Source organism: Mucor velutinosus, assembly GCF_035048745.1.
Source record: "Mucor velutinosus strain NIH1002 chromosome Unknown tig00001540, whole genome shotgun sequence".
In the NCBI taxonomy this organism is placed as follows: domain Eukaryota; kingdom Fungi; phylum Mucoromycota; class Mucoromycetes; order Mucorales; family Mucoraceae; genus Mucor; species Mucor velutinosus.
In genome coordinates, this window is record NW_027041893.1 from 875,344 (window position 1) to 896,738 (window position 21,395).

At 40.7% G+C, this 21,395-nt stretch overlaps 7 protein-coding genes across 7 annotated transcripts; 5 read left to right on the forward strand and 2 right to left on the reverse strand.

Moving 5' to 3' along the window:
• Positions 1–415: 415 nt before the first annotated feature.
• Positions 416–2,252, forward strand: ATC70_004390 (uncharacterized protein; the record flags this gene model as incomplete). Its single annotated transcript, XM_064823693.1, has 5 exons — positions 416–788; positions 868–1,118; positions 1,178–1,322; positions 1,382–1,816; positions 1,879–2,252. The coding sequence occupies 5 exons, from the start codon at positions 416–418 to the stop codon at positions 2,250–2,252; spliced, it is 1,578 nt and encodes a 525-aa protein (XP_064688518.1).
• An 847-nt stretch (positions 2,253–3,099) lies between these two features.
• Positions 3,100–5,165, forward strand: ATC70_004391 (uncharacterized protein; the record flags this gene model as incomplete). The annotated part of the gene is made up of 5 exons (XM_064823694.1): positions 3,100–3,201; positions 3,267–3,299; positions 3,349–3,405; positions 3,458–5,031; positions 5,090–5,165. 5 exons carry the CDS (start codon positions 3,100–3,102, stop codon positions 5,163–5,165), a joined length of 1,842 nt encoding a protein of 613 aa, XP_064688519.1.
• A 220-nt stretch (positions 5,166–5,385) lies between these two features.
• ATC70_004392 (uncharacterized protein) lies at positions 5,386–6,920 on the forward strand (the record flags this gene model as incomplete). The annotated part of the gene is made up of 4 exons (XM_064823695.1): positions 5,386–5,400; positions 5,459–5,533; positions 5,588–6,377; positions 6,433–6,920. 4 exons carry the CDS (start codon positions 5,386–5,388, stop codon positions 6,918–6,920), a joined length of 1,368 nt encoding a protein of 455 aa, XP_064688520.1.
• A 213-nt stretch (positions 6,921–7,133) lies between these two features.
• On the reverse strand, positions 7,134–8,132 carry ATC70_004393 (uncharacterized protein; the record flags this gene model as incomplete). Its single annotated transcript, XM_064823696.1, has 4 exons — positions 7,134–7,655; positions 7,715–7,871; positions 7,923–7,998; positions 8,051–8,132. 4 exons carry the CDS (start codon positions 8,130–8,132, stop codon positions 7,134–7,136), a joined length of 837 nt encoding a protein of 278 aa, XP_064688521.1.
• Positions 8,133–9,861: 1,729 nt separating this feature from the next.
• Positions 9,862–11,454, reverse strand: ATC70_004394 (uncharacterized protein; the record flags this gene model as incomplete). The annotated part of the gene is made up of 3 exons (XM_064823697.1): positions 9,862–10,151; positions 10,207–10,909; positions 10,966–11,454. The coding sequence occupies 3 exons, from the start codon at positions 11,452–11,454 to the stop codon at positions 9,862–9,864; spliced, it is 1,482 nt and encodes a 493-aa protein (XP_064688522.1).
• A 1,431-nt stretch (positions 11,455–12,885) lies between these two features.
• Positions 12,886–14,816, forward strand: ATC70_004395 (uncharacterized protein; the record flags this gene model as incomplete). The annotated part of the gene is made up of 7 exons (XM_064823698.1): positions 12,886–13,336; positions 13,385–13,505; positions 13,563–13,705; positions 13,761–14,003; positions 14,065–14,203; positions 14,254–14,491; positions 14,544–14,816. The coding sequence occupies 7 exons, from the start codon at positions 12,886–12,888 to the stop codon at positions 14,814–14,816; spliced, it is 1,608 nt and encodes a 535-aa protein (XP_064688523.1).
• A 1,408-nt stretch (positions 14,817–16,224) lies between these two features.
• Positions 16,225–21,333, forward strand: ATC70_004396 (uncharacterized protein; the record flags this gene model as incomplete). The annotated part of the gene is made up of 9 exons (XM_064823699.1): positions 16,225–16,421; positions 16,494–16,544; positions 16,624–16,678; positions 17,181–17,254; positions 17,318–17,414; positions 17,471–17,786; positions 18,298–18,362; positions 18,428–20,888; positions 20,966–21,333. The coding sequence occupies 9 exons, from the start codon at positions 16,225–16,227 to the stop codon at positions 21,331–21,333; spliced, it is 3,684 nt and encodes a 1,227-aa protein (XP_064688524.1).
• Positions 21,334–21,395: the final 62 nt, after the last annotated feature.

The following is a 21,395-nucleotide window of genomic DNA, read 5'->3' on the forward strand; positions in this document are numbered from 1 at the left end:
AATTACAAAAAAATTGATAGATCAAGGTTTACAGGTGGGACAAGATGAGCAAATATTATTATAGGTCCTCAAGAAGTAACAGACAAAAGCATATGATAAAATTATTGATCTCAAGTTGGAAAAATTAGCATAAATGCTGAAAACGTGCATGATATCATTTGTTGTGAGAAAAAAAGCAGGTTCCTTATAATAATTGATTGATAGTCTGAGACATTTGACCTAAATGTCCAGGTTACATCAGATCATCAGAAGGTAAATAAATTCCAGAATGGGGAAAAATATATATAAAAGAACAGATTCATAGGTCACATCTTTTAGCTGTTTCTTCTCCTCTCTTCTCTTTCATTTATTTACTCACACCCTTACACATTTTGCACACCTACTTTTTTAAATCAATCTCAGAATACCGATACCAATGTCTGGAAGCGATACTATGATTGATGGTAATGCTCCAAAGCCCCCTGTGGACGAACGAGTAGTGGATCTTGCTCCAGATCGAGATCAAAAAGTGATTAACAGCGCCAGGCATACTGATCATAGTGCAAATGCAAGCTCAATCCATTCAGACAGTGAGGATGGACTAGTCAACAAACCCAAATCAAGAACTGCCTCCTACTTTAATGTACTGTTCAGTGGATTTGCTTTATTATCGGATGGCTATCAATCCGGTGTGATCAGTTTTGTGAATCTGTTTCTGGGCAAGATTTATGGTCCTGACGTGTTTAATGCTGATATGAAGTCTCGTCTGTCGTATGCCATGTTTGTGGGTGCTATCGTAGGTCAGCTAGGTAAAGTAATTTGAAACCTATAGATCCAGTTCGAATATTTTCTCTGACTTTCCTTGATTTTCCATCAAACACTCTTTAGGTTTCGGTCTTATCATTGATCGAGTCGGTCGTAAAATCGGGCTTGTTGCAACCACTCTGCTTGTCATCCTTGGTGCTGCTTTATCCTGTGCTTCAAGCGGAACTACAGTTGATGGCTTGCTGTGGATGATGATTATTTCAAGAGGTATCCTCGGTGTGGGTGTGGGCGGAGAATACCCATGCAGCTCTGTTTCTGCCGGTGAATCTGCTGATGAAGTAGCTCCTGGAAAGCGTGGTGGTTTGTTTGTCATGGTAGGTTTGAGCAATTAGCGGATCTGCTGGTTACTGAACGCTAAATGCTCTGTTTGTAGGTGACTAATTTTGTCATTGATCTTGGTTATGTGATTTCAGCTATTGTGCCTGTGATATTGCTTGCTATTTTCAAGGATAATTTGGAGCCTGTTTGGCGTCTCTCTCTTGGTCTTGGTATCCTACCACCATTGTCTGTACTTTATTGTAAGTCATCCATCACGTTACCCCTTTGTTACAGTGCTAATCATATAATGTCACATCAGTCCGACTCAAGATGGCAGATTCTGAAAGATATCGCACTAGCGCCATGAAAAAGAGTGTACCTTATTTGCTTATCATCAAGCGTTATTGGTTCCGTCTTCTCCTCACATCCGGCTTATGGTTCATTTATGACTTTATCTCATACCCCAATGGTGTATTTTCTTCGGTTATCATTGACAGTGTAGCTAATGGCCAGTCCACAATTGACGTCGTTGCATGGAACATCCTCTTGTATGCTTTCTACCTTCCTGGTTGTGTTGCTGGTGCCTACTCTGTTGACAAAATTGGCCGTAGAAAGACATTAGCTTTTGGTTTGCTCGCTCAAGGTATAGTTGGTATGATTTTGGGTGGTGTTTATGAACCATTATCAAAGAACTGTATGCCAATGTTCATCATCGTGTACGGTATCTTCTTGGCTTTGGGTGAATACGGTCCAGGTAAATACATAATGAATATGACATTTGAATGCTTGAGCATTGTGCTAACCTTTTGACACTAGGACCTACAATGGGTTTGAACAGTATGGAGTTATTCCCCACCGCTGTTAGAGGTACTTGTTACGGCATTGCTGCTGCTATTGGTAAAGTAGGTGCTACTGTAGGTACTCTAGCTTTCGTGCCTATGCAAGAAGCAATGGGAGGTTATCGTGGACCTTTCTTGGTTGGTAGTGGTATCGCTATTGCAGCAAGTTTTGTCGCCTGGTTTTTGCTTCCAGAGATTGGACCCGATGGTTTAGTTGAGGAAGATGCTGATTTCCGCGAGTACCTCATTGCTAATGGCTATGATATCAGTCAACTTGGTTTGAATAACCAACAGGTGGAAATTGTTCATGATAACACAAAGAACTCTACAGGGTCCGTCGATTCTACCTAGAATTAGACATTTTTTTTATATCAGTCTTTCATTCATTTCAAACCTAAATTATACATTATATTGCTTGGTCGTTCCAAGTGCAACTAAAATTCAAACTTAATCTAATAAAAAACGTTTTAAATGTGAGTACCACCTACTGTTGCTCTTTTTACAATGAACGGTATAGTGACTTTATGTTGTTGATGCTGCAGAATACCTGTGTGTCCTCCAAATGTCAGTCTTCAATCTTCTAAACTATGTGGAGTGTAACATTATCAGGTGTAAATTTTGCCTGAATAACAAATGCATAACCGAGTAAATCCCACTCTTTTCAAAATGAAATTACATAAGCTTTTTCTAATTTGAGCCCTTTACTTGCTTTCAAAAGCGTTTGCGTTACAACGCGTGGGTAACAAACAGTTTTATCGCCAACTTGTATCAATATGAAGAGCAAGAAAGACTTCCAATGTCGACCTGGAAAGATCCGTATCAGATGAGACCATCAAGATTGGCAAAGATCAAAATTGTTTCAGTCTACTAGATGAGTACACCGCTGAGACTCTCTCTGTGCAATTTTCAAAAGCAATCAAAAGGTTGGATGTAACCCAAGATATTTATTACATGAATAAAAAAAGGTCGATTTTATTTAGTCAGTTTATTGCTTTGGTGTTTACGTGCTCTTCTTTCTTCTTTCTTAATCAAACTACAATCCAAATGACGGTAAGAAATTCGAATGATTTAGCAAAAGAATTTTCAAACCCCAAGGGTTTAATAATTATCCACACTTTCCTCCCAAATAAGAAACGCACAGCTAATTTTCTTTTTCTTCCTTTCCTTGATATCAAATCTACCCACAAACTAGAGATACATGGCATTTTCAAAACTAACTGGCGTTGGATCCGAATGCGGTCCTGACAATAGTTTGAATAGTCTGGCAAAGCATTTTGGTCAAGATAGAAGCTTGCAACAGGTTAGTTATCATCTTCTTGCATAAAAGTGCAGAGAAATTTTTTCGTTGACATTGATACGGTACAGGAGCGCTATTTCCAGAAAGGAGAGGGATCAAAGGTATGTTTACAAAGCGCATTGATGCCACTGTATTCACACCCTCCAGCAGGCGTCTCCCAGTTTTAGAAGCCCTTATTCACAAAGTCCTGCAATAAGCAGCGACAATGTAAGTTACACACATTTTTCCATAGATGCAAAAAGTTTAATTCGTGCAGCAGTTGGCAAATGAGTTCTTTCAAAATGAGCAAATTGACAGAACAAATGTACCGAGCCCGTTTCAAAAGCCATCTCCTATGCATCTGGATAGTTTGCAGCATTCTGCAGAAGATTGGACCCGGGAATTCACATCAGGCAGTGCTCGCCTGTCGCAGCCTTCTTCCCCAATGCCAAATACACACGAGGAATTCGAGCAGATCTATCAAAGACACAGCAGCAGATCACCACCGATTCATTCAAAGTGGGCAGATGACTTTTCCTACATGCAGAGATCATCGACACCCTCCTCCGACGAAGAGCAATTAGCATTTCAGCGTGCCTTTGAGCAGGTAGGCGAAGGTACTCAACACCATCGGGATTGGGACAAGGAATTTGCTGATCATGAGACATGGGAGGTCACCAGCAACAAGCAAGCTATACGACAGCAACCCATGAGACCAATACGCCCTATACCAAGATCATCCTCCCATATGCTGGATGTCAAAGATTGGTCAGAGGAATTTAGTAAATACCATGATCTGACCGCTCAAGAGATGAAATCTATTTCGAAAAGCCTAGAGAATGAAGATGAATGGATTCAACGCTACCAAAAGAGCATTGACAGTAAACAATCCGAACTAAATACCGAGTGGGAAGGCTTTCAAAAGGAATGGAATCGACTTAAACCAGATGGGAAACCCTATGGATACAGAGCAATTCACCCTGAATACGAAAAATACAATTACATGACGGATAATCCCTATTTGCAATGTCAGGATGCTATTGACAGCGCCATGCATACTACATTAGCGGATGCAATTATGGCTTTAGAAGCAAAAGCTCAACTCAATCCGGAGGATGCGAAAACATGGGAGCAACTTGGACTAAAGCAGCAAGAAAATGAGCGCGATGCAGCTGCTATTACAGCATTGGAGAAGGCAGTTTCTATTGACGCCAATTGCCTTGACGCATGGTTGGCACTGGCTGTCAGTTATACCAATGAGCACTGCCGCATGGATGCCTACAATTGTCTAGAACAGTGGATCGCCAATAGCCCCAAGTACAAGCACATCTTGCAAGAGAAATTGGGTCAAAACTACACGGACGAAGTCAAGAGACACAACTATATCACGCAGCTATTTCTGGAAGCAGCACGCACAGCACCTGGCGAGGAGATGGACGCAGATGTTCAGGTTGGCTTGGGTGTCTTGTTCAACATGTCTGAAGAGTATGACAAGGCAGTGGATTGCTTCAAGGCAGCTTTGATCAGTAGACCTCACGATTACCAGCTGTGGAATAAAGTAGGCGCAACGCTGGCCAATTCTCGCGATAGCATGGGTGCTGTGGAGATGTATTTCAACGCACTGCAAATCAACCCATCCTTTGTGCGTGCACGATACAATTTAGCCATCAGTTGTATGAATATGGGACAACATCAGGAGGCGGCAGAACACTTGTTGACAGCATTGGATCTCCAACGAGCAGCAGCACTTTCAGCTGGAGAAGCAGCCAGAGCATTGGAAACTGGAGCCCCTGCTGATATACCCAATGGCACCAGTGATGGCATTTGGGACAGCCTACGATTGCTGATGTACATGTAAGTTGCGTGACTCATGCGTGCGTTATAGTTGAGTATCTCACATGTTTTTATACAGGATAAGCCGTGAAGATCTTGCTGCTCAATGCGATTACCGTAATTTAGATGCTTTTCGCGGCCAATTTGATTTCTAGACGAAAAGCGCATTATTCCAATTATACTATATTATATCTCTTGCATTGAATAGCACAACACGCATCATTTTTGTATATATAAATTATCAAAAGAAACCATTATACAGCCTGTAAACTACAAAATTTTCAATGCCACGCTTTTCATGCGCAGCAATGCGATTTAAGACGCATCTGTTTATCGTGTTTTCCAATTTAAAACTCTGTTCTCTTTTTTTTTATCATGTCTAAAAGAATCGTAATTATCACACTTATGGAGCCCTATCTAGGGTTTATATTCACTTTCTGTTCTATAGAGCAGCAAACGTAGAAAAGGCTCACCAAAGCTGTTGGGCTCTCAAAACTCGAGCATCTTGGATTTCTTCTCGCAGGCATGCCATTTATCACTGGAAACATCTATCGAATACTAACAACTACTAATGCAGGCAAAGAAGGAGCATGCTACGGAATCAAAGAAAAAGCCCAAGTTCCATCAAGGCTATTCCAGCTTTGATTCATTTTTATCTTCGCCATTTAATCAAACACAGAGAAGCAACATTACGGTGGAGGATGGGGAAGCATTGTCATTAAGCACACAAGAATCGTCGTTTGAGCTCCATTCTGATACTCAAAACAGCCATGCATGGTCTGAGGCAATATCTGAAATAGGCGACTTTGACATGGCACCATTTACATTTGATTTGGATCATATCTCAAGTAACAAGAATGCAACCCAAACAGACAGCGTAATATCCAATTTTTCTGATAATTCGCAGCTGGCCTTCCCGCCAGAGTTCATTGACTTCAACGATATCCAAACATTGACTAGAGCACACAGCGTTCATTCCTTTATCTCCAATGTAGAATCACCCATCATGTCGCAAGAGACAATTGTGCACTTTGAAGATGACGATATAGCAGAGAGCATAAAATCAACCTTCTCCACACAAGAAGCCCCACCTTCACTGACTGAAAACCATATAGAACTTGCACCAGCACCAGCACCAGCATCAACGAACAAACACAACGATAGCAATGATGCACATTTACCGCCCATCTCTGATTTCAAATTTGTTATACCCACATCTACTGAGAACCTGAACTCTGTCGTCAAACAAGCGCCCAAGCCGGTAACTCGACGCATAAAATCAGAAGGCATCACAGCTGTTGCTCTCAGAACTATCTTACAAGAGACTGAAGCGCACGAGAAATGGGAAAATGCAATGAATGCTCAGTGTAATGTATCTTTATCAGGTTGTCGATGAGAAAGTACCAACCAAAGATTGTGTAGTGGCGACATATGGAAACATAGCTCAGATGTGCAAAGAGAAGGATTCCAATGCGGCTTTATTTTGGATTCTTGACAGCTGGATAGAGGGCAATGTTTTATTCGCCTGGTGTACATGTATGGATGAAGATGATATTGATGAATGGGTATCTGCAAAGAAAGCGGACGAGGAGAAGGAGGAGACTACGGATCCGTCCATGGACTCCACACCCAATGATGCTACGACTACTGCTGCCAACAATGATGCCATCAAAAGCTACCCAGATCAAGAACTGTTGAATAGCATGGACGAAATGCCCGAGGAAAAGTGTTTGTTTGCATTCTCACTTGCCTATATCAAATCTCGAAAATACGCAAAGAAGTTCATAGAAGAAGAGCGAGTAGTGGCAGTTTGGCCTGATGATTGGAGTGAACTACAGATAACATTACCCATAGTTGGTCACTGTATAGCCAAATTGACGAGCAAATTCAAGGCAGACTCCATTTACTAGTGTGCTTATCCCAAGATGCTATACCCCTGTTATTTTCTTGTAAATAAACTGCTGTACATATGTCATGCATCAACACAACTCCATAGGGTGTAATAAATAGTTTTAATTTGAATTCAGGGAAAAGGCTGATGGTTGTTGTAATGAAGCAATGATGTGAATGTGAATAGATGATGTATGATGTGTGTGTGTGTGGGTGCGTGTCCAGAAAATAAATTAAAACTTGTATACCTGATCTTCCATCTTGGAGACAGCTCTTGGTTTCTGGAAGCCGAGTTCATTTGTGGCGGTAGTCAACATCTTTATCATCGGCAATGGTCCACATAATAGCAATTTGACATCTTTTGCTGGTTTTGGGCAGTATTTCTCAATCATTTCCTTCGTCACCAAACCAACCTCTCCATCCCAACTCTCTGATGGTGGTCTTTCGAGGACGTAATGTACTTGAAAATTATCTGGCGATGCCTTTGCGATTTCATCCAATTCCTTTTTCAACAAAATGTCGTCTTCTGTCACATTGGCAAAGATGAGGCTGATCTTTGTTTTGTCTGTCGGATCGTTGCAGACACGTCGGATGATCTGTAGCATAGGTGTGATACCAGTTCCACCTGCAATCATGCCAATTTCTCTGCACATGTTGCTTTTATACACAAAATTTCCTTTGGGACCTCTCATGCCCACTGAATCCCCAACTTTTAATTCACCCATCAATTTCGAAATGTTACCTGTAGGGTAAGACTAAACAAGGTGATACATATTAGATGAGTTTCCGAACATCATGACGAGATATAGACTACCTTGATAACAAGATCAAAATGGCCTCTATCTTCTTCAGGTGTTGTAGGTGTATAGCTTCTCGAGATTCTTTTACCGTTGATTTCAGCCATAATAGCAATGTGCGAGCCCACTGGCAGGCCTAGTACATCGTCAGGTTTTGGTAATTCAAAACGATATCTGTAACATGTAAGTTAAGAGTTCAGCAAATGGGCGATACCTGGAGCTTACTTTGAGGTATTGTGTGATACTGGAATCTTTTCGATAAGCTTGAAGCTCTTGAATACTTTGGGGTTCAATATTTCCCCTAAAATAACGGTTATTATTTTATGTGGTTGCTGCTGTTTGCTCTGCATTACTTTTTGCATTCAGATAAAAGTAGGTTGCCACAATTGCAGCCAACGTGAGGATAACAGGCAACAGTTCTTGGGTAGTTGGCATATTTTAATGAGAGAAGGAAAGAAAAGCCTCAGCTAAACAAAAGAGTAACAAATATCATGCTTTATAATTAAAATCTGTGAGAGTTTTATTGCAAAAAAATAAAATAAAAATCAGATGTTTCTGGTATATCAGTCAATGAAAAATTGTTTCGCGGTTGTTTGAGTCTATTCCACTAGCCTGTATACACTGTTTTTTGACAGCTTGCTACATATACGCATTGATGATAAGGCCATTTAAATACTTGCCATTCGCCTGATCCATAGTGCAGTGCTCTTTGCTAGTTCACCTACATGCGGATGTTTATTTCTGCTGCTTTGATGATTACATCCGACATATATCATCTTTCGTTCCTTGATTTGTGGTGGATATATAGGATGATACCGAATGTAATGTTGTACGAAACCTTCTTTGCAATATAGATATCGACATTTGTTACAGAAATGTCAAATCACTTTATTCTACAAACAAAGTGTTTGCTTCTGCTGTGACAAGGCCGCTTAAATTGGCCTATCAATCTTGATAAAGGTACGCAGAGTCTTAAACACGGAGCAATCAATCTCCAAATTAGCTCAGTAAACAGGATCAAATGGAAACTCATGGTATGAGAAATAAACATCGTGCTCAGATAGATATCCAGAAATATCGAGTTGGCAGCGATAATCAGGAGATATTCTACGTAGAATCCATAAACAGATGCAATGTTATAGTCTCAAGAAAGCTTGATACATGTTGAAACGATACACTGGCTGTGAAACCCAAGCTTTTTGTATAGAAATGAGCTGATTGCTCTGATTTTCAACAGCCATCATGGATTTGTGCCTCGTTACTCGATGTTGTCCTAGCTGCCTCCATAAAAAACCTTAAAAAAGTGATACAACCCACTACTACATGCCTAAATGTCGTGGACATTGATTGCAAATGTAAAAGCGTATTTGGCATCAAATTATCAACCCTACAGCTGTATTTTTCTTATCCTAGCCACAGTTTTCATAGCAACGAATGACTAGAAATAACAGCCGAGTTTGCATCACCATCGAGGCCCACAAAAGCCATGATTTGAGATTCTAGATGTCAAGTAAAAGGAACATCGGTTGCCGGTCACGTATTGAAAAATTTTTCAATGGTATATAAACCAAATGTAGACACGAAATGGCTTTTTTTTTTCTTCTTTATAGCAACAGAGAAGATCTGCACTTGACGTTAATTAATTATACATACTGGAATGTTTATCATTCGATGCAATTTTTACGTTAGGGAAGGTCTCCAGACTATCGTGGCTCTTTTTTCATTAAGAGAGCTATACCTGTAATGGGTATAAAAGATGCGTTGCCTCTGGTTAACGTGCTTTCTCTATCTTTTGGCAAAAACAAAGTTTGAGTTTCAGAAGCTCTAGGGATTGCTATTTCACTGGTCATAGTTATAGTTATTGCGGATACTATTTCTCTTGATCTTTCTTTGTAAAGAACATGAGAATAGTTAACAGAATGGAGACTACTCTCTCAAGTTGCTATCAAACTTTTTTTTTTAAGTCAAATGAAAATGAAAAATATATAAATATGTATATATCAAGCAAATGTTTTATTATTATTATTACATTAAGAGGGGAGGGAGGCCTGTTTACGGTTTAAATTAATTTTTACATGTTAATAAAATGGGAATATTTATAGTTATGAGAAATGCTACAAGTGTTGATTTTAGATAAAAGGGCGAGAGGGATGGAAAGTGGGTGTTAATCGACATCTACATCTGTTGATTCATCTACGTTCTTGATAGTTACTTTTGTTTGTCCCAAAAGTGCTGCCAATCTATCTTTTGAAAGAACAAACGGAGTCCATGTCAACTTTTCTGGATTCACGCGGGCATAGTCCTTCTTTTGCAAGTTGGCAAGGTGATTTTTGATGGCCTGTGAATTGACAACGATAGAGTATTCTCCCTTGACTTTATCGTGCTGAATCATGTTGTTGTTTTGCAGCGTTGATACAATATCATCTGGTGTTAAGCTGGTTGAACTGCTTAGATCTACACACAATGTATGAATAATGTGGTCTACACATGCTGCCTACACGCATCTTACCATCTATACTAATGTAACCTTCCTTATCCTCTAATGCGCGAAACAAGACATTCTTCCAATAGCTTCTGTAGCTGAGCAGGCCAAGATCAGATAGAGGTCTTTCAGGGGTTCCAGTTTTGCTTTCTTTCTTTGATAATAGATAGCTGAAATCAATCAAGAATTGACCATACCCTTTTCTCTGAAAAATAGGCATTGTCAAGATGCAGGACACATTGTAGTTCATGGAGGATCGCTTTTCTTTGGAAAAATACCCCACGAAATGGCATCCTCTTTCATCAGATTCGGTCATGATGTAAAACAAGAATGGCTCCACGTCGTAATAAAGAGTCTTGTGGTCGAGAAACATCTTGGCCATCAAACACAAATTCTGGCAATAAATCTTGTTCTTCCTTCCATCCACTTCAAATATTGAGATATTGCCGTCTCGATAGATTTCATCGCCTGGTGGGTGTCTAACCTTGCACTTTAACTGATGTCTATTGGCAATAAAACTACTCTTCATATACTTCATACAGTACTCGCAGATGTAGAGCGTCGAATTCTGGCTATATTCCTCTGGATAGGGCGCGACATACCATGTGTCAATCAGATAGTCATTGAATGAAATATGGCGAATCTTTGGCACATCTAACATTGGCTCCCATTTACTCGTTTTTTGTGTTGGAATTAGTGGTTGAGATGCGTTTGCTGCCGCCAAAGATTTCTATAAGAGAGAATGTCAGTATACAGGCCAGTAGTGGATTGGGACCTAATTGCTACCTCTGCTTTCGCTCTTGCCTTCTCAAATGCTGCAATATCGGTCTCATTTGGTGTGCCACGGGTTGTGTCTGCCTCGGCTTTGGTCAGCTTATTACCAAATGTCTTGTAAAACAGCTCCTCTTCCTCCAAAGCTTTGTTGTTGACTTTTGGCCTGCCTCTCTTTCGTTTTGCTGATTGAGCAGAGGTCTCCTTGAGACTGAGACGTAGTTTCACGGATTCTGCTGCCATTCTATTGTGGTTTTCATCTTGCAATTTGGACGAAGCCTTTCTTTTTATAGATTTTCGTTTTGGAGTATATTTTGTCATAATTGTTTTAGGCAAAGTGATGCTCTCAATGAACTTGGCTGAGTGAGCTGGTGATTGTCGTAATCTGTAAGATGTTTGTGAGGGAAGGTGATGATGATTTGGCTGATTGTTGTCTGATAATGGCGTCAAGGGCTGATTATAACTGATGGTCGGAGAGGGTAAAGAGGTAGGAGGAGAAGGCATGCTTGAACACTGTTTACAATACCAATCGTCTAAAAATAATATGAGAAACCCCAAGAATAACATAAGTTCCATGTTTCAGCGTATAATGTAGAAAAACGTGTCAGATCAAAAGGAAAATTATTTACCTTTGGGTATATGCTTTAATGGTGGGTCGCAGCAAAATGTATGGTAGCCTCTATCACAATGGTTGCAGATAACAATTTTGCCCTATCCAACAACTATATCAGTACAAAGAGAAGAAATTTTCAATTATTGTCATACTTCGTCATTTTTGGACTGACAAACTAGGCAACTTTTGCAGTCGTTGCATTGCCAATCATATGTCTTCACGATCTCAGCTGAAGTACTATTCATTTCGCAACAAATAGCATGGGCTATTATCATAAACTGGTTAGTGAATTCTGCTGTATTTCTCTATATTCATTGTGAAATTTCTCGCCCTCATGATTTTCATAGCAACAGCAAGAAATTTCTCATCGTAATCCTACCGACCGTTTTGATGGCAATCTGAGCATTTCAATAATTCACGTCTATTCCCCTCTTGATCAAAATCCAAGAAGCCTTTACAGAGTAAACACATACCCAGCGTATACTATTTAGTGGCAACATATTAGAAGCAATCTCTATTGCCAGCCAACGCATTCTTACATCAACCTGGGCATGTTGACGAGTTCTCTTCGTCGTCGTCATATTTATAAGGCTAAGCAATGAATATGGTGTTCGATTTTTTGAAAGGAAATGGAGAAAAAAAAAAAAGCTTTTCATTCCACCCCCCTCTCTCTTTTTTCTTCTCCTGTAAAGCTCCCTTCAACCTGGAATAATCAATCATTTCAACGGAATGAGTCACACAAAAAGGTGGATTTGTAGAGAGCCGTTGTACAATGTAAGGGGATGAGAGCGCGCTCGCGTTGTTGTTTTGTTGTTGAGATCCATTTCGCATTCAGTTCTGCCTGTATCACACACGAATTTCGGCAAGTGCGTGTGTATTAATCACAAACAAAAATAGGGTGAAAAAGTAAATATCCTGTTTCAAGAAGACACATGCATGGGCAGTGTGCTATCTACTGCCTTTTGTCATATTCAATAGGACGCAATGCTCCAAAATTTGCCTACTTTATCAGATCCTGATCGGATATTGATTTGATTTTCTGATCTATCAATTGACAGTAATTTGGTGCTATAGGTGACTATAAGGCAGCACACATCTCATCATGACAACGAAAAAGCCTGTCATTGTTTGTTATGAAATTCTGTAACATCTTTCTTATTTTGACAAAAACAAATCAACACCTGTCCATCACCACAACAAGGCCCTGGAGAATCTTTTTCTCGAATGTTGTCAAGCGTCATGAACTTGTCATTAAAAGTTCGAGATTCTGCTATAAATATCGGCGATTTTCATCCTGCTCATGCTTTCTCTTTGCTATCATAATGTTGCGGTTACCTACATTAGTAAATTTCCCCTTGATTTTCTGGAACAAATACAGAGCGCTGGACGATGAAGAAGAAGCTGAGGGGCTATTAATCTCTAGTGGAGAGGATAAGACATCCATGAAGCATAGGAATCACGGATCAATTACTCCTCCTGCTCCCCCGCCGGTGATCAATGCGATGTCATTTGCCTATCCAAACACAATTGATACCTTCTCCCGGGAGAGAAGCTTGCACTACTATGAGAGATATGGAGAAATTCAGCAGGAATTGCAAGCTATCTCCAGGTTTGCTCTGCCATTGATCGTTACCTTCCTGTTGGGCGTTGGAAACAAGGTAGTTGATGTCTGGTTTTTAGGAAAAGTTGGATCAGAGGCCATGGCAGCCGCAAGTTTGGGCAATCTTTTCACTACGGTAGCAGGCTTATCTGTTGGTATGGGCATTTTAACAGGTAGGACATGGCATTCGTTTGATTACTAGGCACTGACATCACATGAAGCGATCGACACTCTTGTGGCTCAAGCTTTCACAGGAGCAAGTAACCCTCATACTGTAGGCATCATATTGCAAAGAGCATTGGCAATCATGTACATATTTGGTGCTGTTATTACAGCAATATGGTAATCTGCCTATATGATGGCATTGCAGCATGGAATGATAAATCTAATATCTTGCAGGTGCTATTCGGAACGAATTCTCCTTTCCATGGGTCAATCACCTGAACTGGCTAGAAAGACGCATGAATATATCCTCATTTTTATACCCAATATATTCTCGGTCTTTACCATTGTCGCATTAAGAAAATTTTTGCAGGGCCTGGGTAACGTGCAGTTCTATTTAGATAAACTACTGTCTAACAATGCTGATTTTCATAGGTGAGATGAAGGTTACCATGTATCTCATCATGCTTTTATTCCCCATCAACATTGTGTCCAACTACTTTTTCCTCATTTATATGCAGATGGGCATTGCTGGTGCGGCATATCATAATGTCTTTATCACAACTGTCTTGCTGTCAGTCTATATTCTGTTTATCTTTATCTGTACCGACGCTAAAAAGTTCTGGCCGGGATTCACAAAGCAAGCATTTTGCCATTGGGGTGAATTTCTGAAACTAGGTAACAAACAGAGCAATGCGAAAATTCATGCCAAATTAATAATTCAAATGTACAAATTTAGGTATTCCTGGGATGCTGAGTGTCTCTGTGGACTGGGCCTTTGAAGTGTGTGCTATCATCACAGGTGTCCTGGGTCAAACAAGTTTAGCCGCACAATCAGTTGTTATCAGTTGCATCTCGCTCTTCCTCATGATACCAAGGTAGAATATGAAACGGGCAGCATATCAATTTTAACTGACCCTTCGTATAGCGCACTTACCACTGCTCTGGTGGTTCGACTGGGGCATCATCTAGGCGCCAATCAACCCAAAAAGACGAGATTGTGTGTCATGTTAGCTAGTACTGTTGGGCTTGTGTTTGTTTTTATCGACTCAGTCTTGCTGTATGTGAACCGATCAACTATTGCAAACACATTTAGCAAAGATGATCAAGTCGTTGATGCCGTGATTGAGCTGTTGGGTGTTGGCAGTCTTGCTCATTTCGCCATGGTATGTACAAGGGTCCGTTCCATATGTGTAATTGTAACACTCCATTATATAGGGCTTTGGCATCGTACTCTCTGGTACACTCAATGCCTTTGGCAAGCAGCATATTGTGGCATGCTTTAATATAGTGTCATACTATGCTATTGGCTTACCAATTGGCCTTTATCTGACATCAGAACGCGGTTGGGGCTTAATTGGCGTTTGGTTTGGTGTTGTCATTGCGGGTTTACTCAAGTCAACAGCAGAAGCCATTACAATCATATTCTTTATCGATTGGAAAAAGGAGTGTATCATAGCTGCCAAGCGTATTAATAAACAAGAAATCTAGTCTCATTCAAACGCATGAAACGTGCTTTTGCTAAAGTTAGTGGCCTATATCACACCGAATTGACAGAAGAAGCTCGTTGCGTTAATATAATGTAGCCTAGTAGTTCTGTTTTATTCTAAAACTAGCATAAATGAGCATACTCCTAGTAAATATCAAATTTTCAAATGTTAAATGTTTATTATCAGGCGGAAATTGGCCTAGCACTGTGAATTTGGCTTTCCTACAATGCTGCGCATTTTTATCAATGAGATAGATCAGGTAAGAGCAGATAGCATAGCAGCAGTACCGCTTACAACTAGAATATTTGCAATTTACTAACATGTTTGAGCCCTATTTTCTTGTTTTGGAAGCCGTTGTAGACCACCAGAATAACACCAAACAACTGCTCCCATCCAGCACTTTCTCACTGATGCCTTTGCTCAACTTTCTTGGGACCTAAAGAAAAAATACGGCCAAAAGCCATGAGGGTTACCTCATGGATTTCATCGAAAATCAAACGATCGCGTTTTTGATTTTAATAACGAAGACTTTTACTATGGTATGTATTGAATCAAAATGTTTCTATCGATCTAACGCAACCCCTAAAAACATCTTTTTGGGACTTTGATATGTAAAATCTCGACATTTTAGCCAAAAGCCGCTTTTCATATTTTCATAAATTGCTCAATAAGTTTATTCAAAACATCTACGTTACTTGGTACCATTGGATGCGTCTTGAAGAGTACTCCAGCAAAGCATAAGAAAGTTCGGCATGCCTATCATAATTCATATAGTCGAATTTAGAAAAATAGTTCAACGAAGTCGAAAATGAACCAGAAATTTCTATTTGATCAAAAGTTGAGCGGAATATTAAATAATCTTGGCCGGTAAAATCAATGCCACTCTGCTTATGAAGCAAAAGGATTGTAAAGGAAAGGAAGATGATTGATGAGTATCTCACTCGCGTAAGTCTATGGTTTCTCTTTTATTTTAAGTCGTTCTCATATATTTGTTCCAATATATAACAACATAAAATATTGAGCCCACTGCTTGATTGTTATGTTACTATAGTGAACGCAGAGCAAGATGTTGAAGCTGTCGCCTCAACACATCAAGGTTTTTTGATCAACGCATATCAAAAATGCTCCTTGATGACCATGCTGTCTCAGTCAAACATGCATTTATTGGACTACAGAGCGACCAGATTCAAATAAATAGTTGCGGTTTGGCAGGACTTATAATTACAAACATGAATCAGATTCGCGCTAGCATTACGTTTTGCTGTGTAAGCAACACACACTAAATCTCTTCCTTTCCTTGATGATGTGACTCTTTCCCAGAATCTTTTCACATCCGTTTTGATACCTTTTTCACCAACTCACCCTTTTCCTTTTTATTCATCAACACAACACACATACAACGAACGATTATGGGTGGACATAGAGTTTATATTGGTCGACTTGCTCGCGATGCCAACAGACGCGACCTTGAAGATCTCTTCAAGGAGTACGGAAGAATTCTTGATGTTACAGTAAAGAGCGGGTTTGGCTTTGTTGAATTTGCTGATAAAATGGATGCCGAAGATGCTGTTCATGATATTCATGACACCAAGTTTTTGGGTCAAAGGTAACAATTTGGTTTTTACAAAGTCTACAATTGCTCTTCAGAATTAAACTTACCCCTAATTCCATGACCTAGAATTATCGTTGAGCTCGCTATGAGCCGTCGTCGTGGTGAACGTCAAGAAAAGTAAGTCTTTTTCTTGTTGGGATCCAACATTTGGGAAATTGTATCTTGCTGAAAACTGACATTATGTTTCCGTTATTAGTAAGGATACCAACCGCATTATCGTAAAGAACATCCCACCCAAGACCACTTGGCAGGTAAAGCAATCTTCTCTTTTTCTATGCTGCTGTTAGGCTGTGCATTTCTTCCCACCTTCCCTCTTCCCATCCACCATTTCCCAATGGCTCCGTTTTTTTCTTGTATGGCCTTCGCGTCTTCTCTCTTCCTTGGCTGTATAGCTCTCAATTGATTGAGTGGCTCATGCTGTATGCGAAATGAAAGAGAATCGAGTCCCTTTTATACAAGAAAAAAACAGTGAAGATGAGTCCAGTATAACCCCCCGGGTTTGGGTCTTTTGTGCAACTGGTTCTGTTTGTCGTCTACTCTGTTGACCCCGACAAATTTCCTGTGTACCTCATCTTTTGATGAATCTCTCGAGTGTTCTATGGTTTCGTAAATGAAGAAAATAGAATGCAAGGATTCATCAGTGGGTCTTCTGTCTCTCTCTCCTCCTCTAATCCCCTTTTGAAAACGCCTATTATTGTTAAACTGTGAAACTAAATCCAATTCTCTCTCTGCCTCTGATTTGACATCACAAAGGATCTCAAGGATTTCATGCGTAAGGCTGGTCGTGTCACTTTTGCTGACATTCTCAAGGATCGCGAGGGTGAAGGGTAATTTATATTGTATATTAATTTCGTTTTGTCATACGATTGTCTTACATAATCTTTTTATAGTGTTGTTGAATTCGCCAAACGTGATGATATGAAGTATGCACTGAAAGAGCTTGATAATGAAAAGCTGAATGGCACTCGTGTCACTCTTGAAGAGGCTGTAAGTGAGCATGGATACGATGAATTAATACATGGATGCTAACAACGTGTATACAGGGTCGTAGCAGAAGAAGATCGTCTCGTGATCGTAGTAGATCTCCTCGCCGTTCTTCTCGCCGTCGCTCTCGTAGTCGCGACAGCCGCTCACGTTCACGTTCACGTTCTCGTTCTCGTTCTCGCTCTCCTCGTCGCGATCGTTCTGTCTCAAGATCTCGTTCTAGCTCTAGAGGTAGATCTTCTGAACGTCGTGCTGATATCAAGAATGAGGATATGGTCATTGATGTTCCCGTTAAGGATGAAATGTCTCCCAAGGAAGAAAAGCATGATCGCTCACCTAGTCGCTCCAGAAGCCCTAGCCGTCATAGTTCCGAAGGTGATAGAGATTAAGAAGAGAGAGAAAAAGTAAGAAATATTGTCATTTGATAGCAACCACAGTGGTAAATAAAAAAAAAAAGAATTTTGAGCCAAATGTTAAATATAAATCCATAAAACGTGCCCGAAATCCAGTTATAGTTCCTTTATGGAACCATGCCTTGTATAGGTTGTACGCTTTTAATGTGCAGTGCCACAAAGTGTTATTGTACTTTGTGCATTTCATACCCGCTTGTGTTCATTTGAATTTCCACAGATGGACATGTTGAATGCTGTTGATATCCTTCCATCTTTCCTTCTCTCTCTCTCTCTCTTTCTCTTCTTTATCTACAATCCTCTTTTCGTTTCTTTCCTTAAGAACCTTTCCATTCCTTCCCTTACCCACGCCTATTGTTTTATGTATTTTTAGTTTAAAGCGAACGTTTAATATTAGATGACCCAGAGGAAATTTATAAACAGTTTTCTTATTGTACTTGTAATTCTAATATGTATCCAGATACAATTGATTCAAGCAAAGACCACCGAAGCAGAATCAACTAGCACAAAGAAATTGACATCTGTTTCGTCTGCTAGCAAAGTAAATAAACAAAAAAAGCTTAATTACATTGCATTAGAGCAACATATCTAACACTCGATTTTCAGGAACAATCAGCAATCACCAAATCAACTATATCTCTCAAATCAACCACCAAATCAACCACCAAATCAACCACCAAACCTACTCCCACTACCACCAAATCTACCACCAAAGTTGCAGCTAAATCTAAAACTGCAACTCCAACATCTTCAGTTTCTGTATTACAACGTAATGGTTTGGAAAAGGTCATTTCCTCACTTCGAGTTACTACCAAAACTGCGAAAATCACAAGCACAAATTCGAGTGTAACAAAGACAACTTCCAGCCATAGTTCCACTAGTACTACAAAGAAAGAGACCGAGACTTTAACCAAGACCAAGGCAAAGACAGATGATCCCACTCCTACTAAAGACAGTAGATCAGAAACACCCACAAATGAAGCTACCACCAAAAAGAAGGCTTCATCAATAGATGAGTCTAAGCCAACAACGACTGTAAACAAGTCCAACCCTACCAACACGGATGACAAGCCTTCGCCTACTGAATCTGATAAGTTTGGAAACAATGCTTCTTCCACAGATAAGTCCAACCCTACCAAGGCAGCTTCTGATAATGAACCCACCTCTACAACCAAGGGATCCACCAAAACTGCCTCAGAAACAGGACCCACCGAGACAGCTTCTGATGAGCCTACGAAGTCTGTTACAAAGACTGAATCATCGTCTTCTGAAAAGCCTAGCAAGACGGTCTCAGATGGCGAATCTACTTCAATTGAGACGCCCAGCAAGACGGAGACATTTGAGCCTACTCCAACTGGAAAGCCTACCAAGACTAACACAGATGGTGAGCCTACTCCAACTGAAAAGCCTACCAAGACCAACACAGATGGTGAGCCTACTCCAACTGAAAAGCCTACCAAGACCAACACAGATGGTGAGCCTACTCCAACTGAAAAGCCTACCAAGACCAACACAGATGACCAGCCTACTCCAACTGAAAAGCCTACCAAGACTAACACAGATGGTGAGCCCACTGTTTCAACCACTGAAAAGCCTACCGAAACCAACACAGATGGTGAGCCCACTGGTTCAACTACTGAAAAGCCTACCAAGACCAACACAGATGACCAGCCTACTCCAACTGTAAAGCCTACCAAGACTAACACAGATGGTGAGCCCACTGGTTCAACCACTGAAAAGTCTACCGAAACCAATACAGATGACCAGCCTACTCCAACTGTAAAGCCTACCAAGACCAACACAGATGATAATCCTACATCAACAACTGATAAGCCCACCAAGACCAATACAGATGATGAGCCTACTGGCTCAAGCACTGAGAAGTCTACTAAATCAGCTATTGAAAAGGAGTCGCCATCTACCAAAGAATCTACAAAGACTCGCACAGATGAAGAGCCCACGCCTACAGACGATAAATCAACAACCGAAAAGCCAACCAAAACTGCGTCTGGTACAGATGGTGTAGAGACAACTATTGCGTCTACAAAGCCCACCGAATCTATAACATCTGGTAACGAGCATGAAACTAGCATCACTGAAAAGCCTTCCATTACCGAAACCAGCAATGAGGAGACATCTACTCGTTCCGCAAAGCCCACAAAAACTGTTTCTGCTAGTACCGCTGATGGAGAGGAGACAATTACTCCTACTACAAAGCAGAACACTAGTAAACCCACCCCTACTGACAGTGCTACAGAGAGTGAATCAACATCTGCTACCCCAACCGAAACCGAAACAGAAACACAGACAGCTACACCAACAGAGACAGAAACAGAAAGCCATACGGACGATTCAACTGGCACTACTTCTGCTGGTACCACAGAGACCACCAGCAAGACCGAGAGCACCACAGAGACACCTACACCTACGCCTACTACGGACAACAACAGCAACAACAACGATAAGACCATCACGTTCAAAGCAACCTCTACCTATCGTTATCAAACCCTGTCGTGGTTGTCTGATAGTTTCAGTATCTCTATTCCAGCCCCTTCATCCAGCGAACCAACAAAGACGAGTAAACCCACCTCCATTAACACCAGCACGCCCACAGCCACCGCAAATCAAGACACCATTCCAGAGTATATCGCTCCCAACGTCGATGCTATTATTCCAGACACGAGTTCGCTTGTCTTTATGAAGTTCAAGTACATCTCTTACTCTCAAATGGTCCAAGATGCTGTCTTGACTGCCCAATTCGTGCAAACATTGCCAGCATTCTTGAGCAAGAACTTGGGTGTCACTGCTGATGATGTGATTGTGGTTACTATTACCAGCGCAGGTGGATCTACTACCAGCAGCAGTGGTAGCAGCAGTTCCAACAAGAAGCGTGCTCTCTTGAGAAAACGTGAAGATGCTTCAGGTGTTGTTGTTTCCATTGCGATCCCTGCCGATCAAGTCAGTGAGTTGCAAAACTTGATTAGTCAATCCAACTCGAGCCTTTACTCTGATTCCAATGGACAGCTGGCTTCTTTGATTGATGCCTCTTATCCCATCACTGGAAATGGTAAGTTACAACAGCTATTCAGTCTCCCTCCTTCCGACATGCGATGTACATATATTAAATTAATTTATCATTTATAGCTGTGAGCCAAACATCCAACTCCAACAATGTGGTTGATCCCAATGCCAACCATGCCGGATCAAGCAATTCTTCAAACAACGGTAATGCCAATGGTTCTAACAGTGGCGGTTTATCCAAGGCCTCCTTGATTGGCATCTGTGTATCTGTTGGTGTTGTAGTCTATGCTGCTGCTACGATTGCAGTGATCAAAGTCTATCGCAAGAGACGCAATGCCAAAGAAGAAAAGGCAATTGCTGAGCATCAAGTGTTTGCACAAAGCATCTCTGAGCCTGTCATGATGGACAACTCGCTTGGTTGGTCTAATGTTGGTGGATACAACCACCAGAGACAACCTTATCGACGCAATGATAGTGACCATCAATGGTAGCTCTCTTCCCTCCAACTACTCCTTATATTTTTAATAAATTAATATTTATTTTTCATCTGATT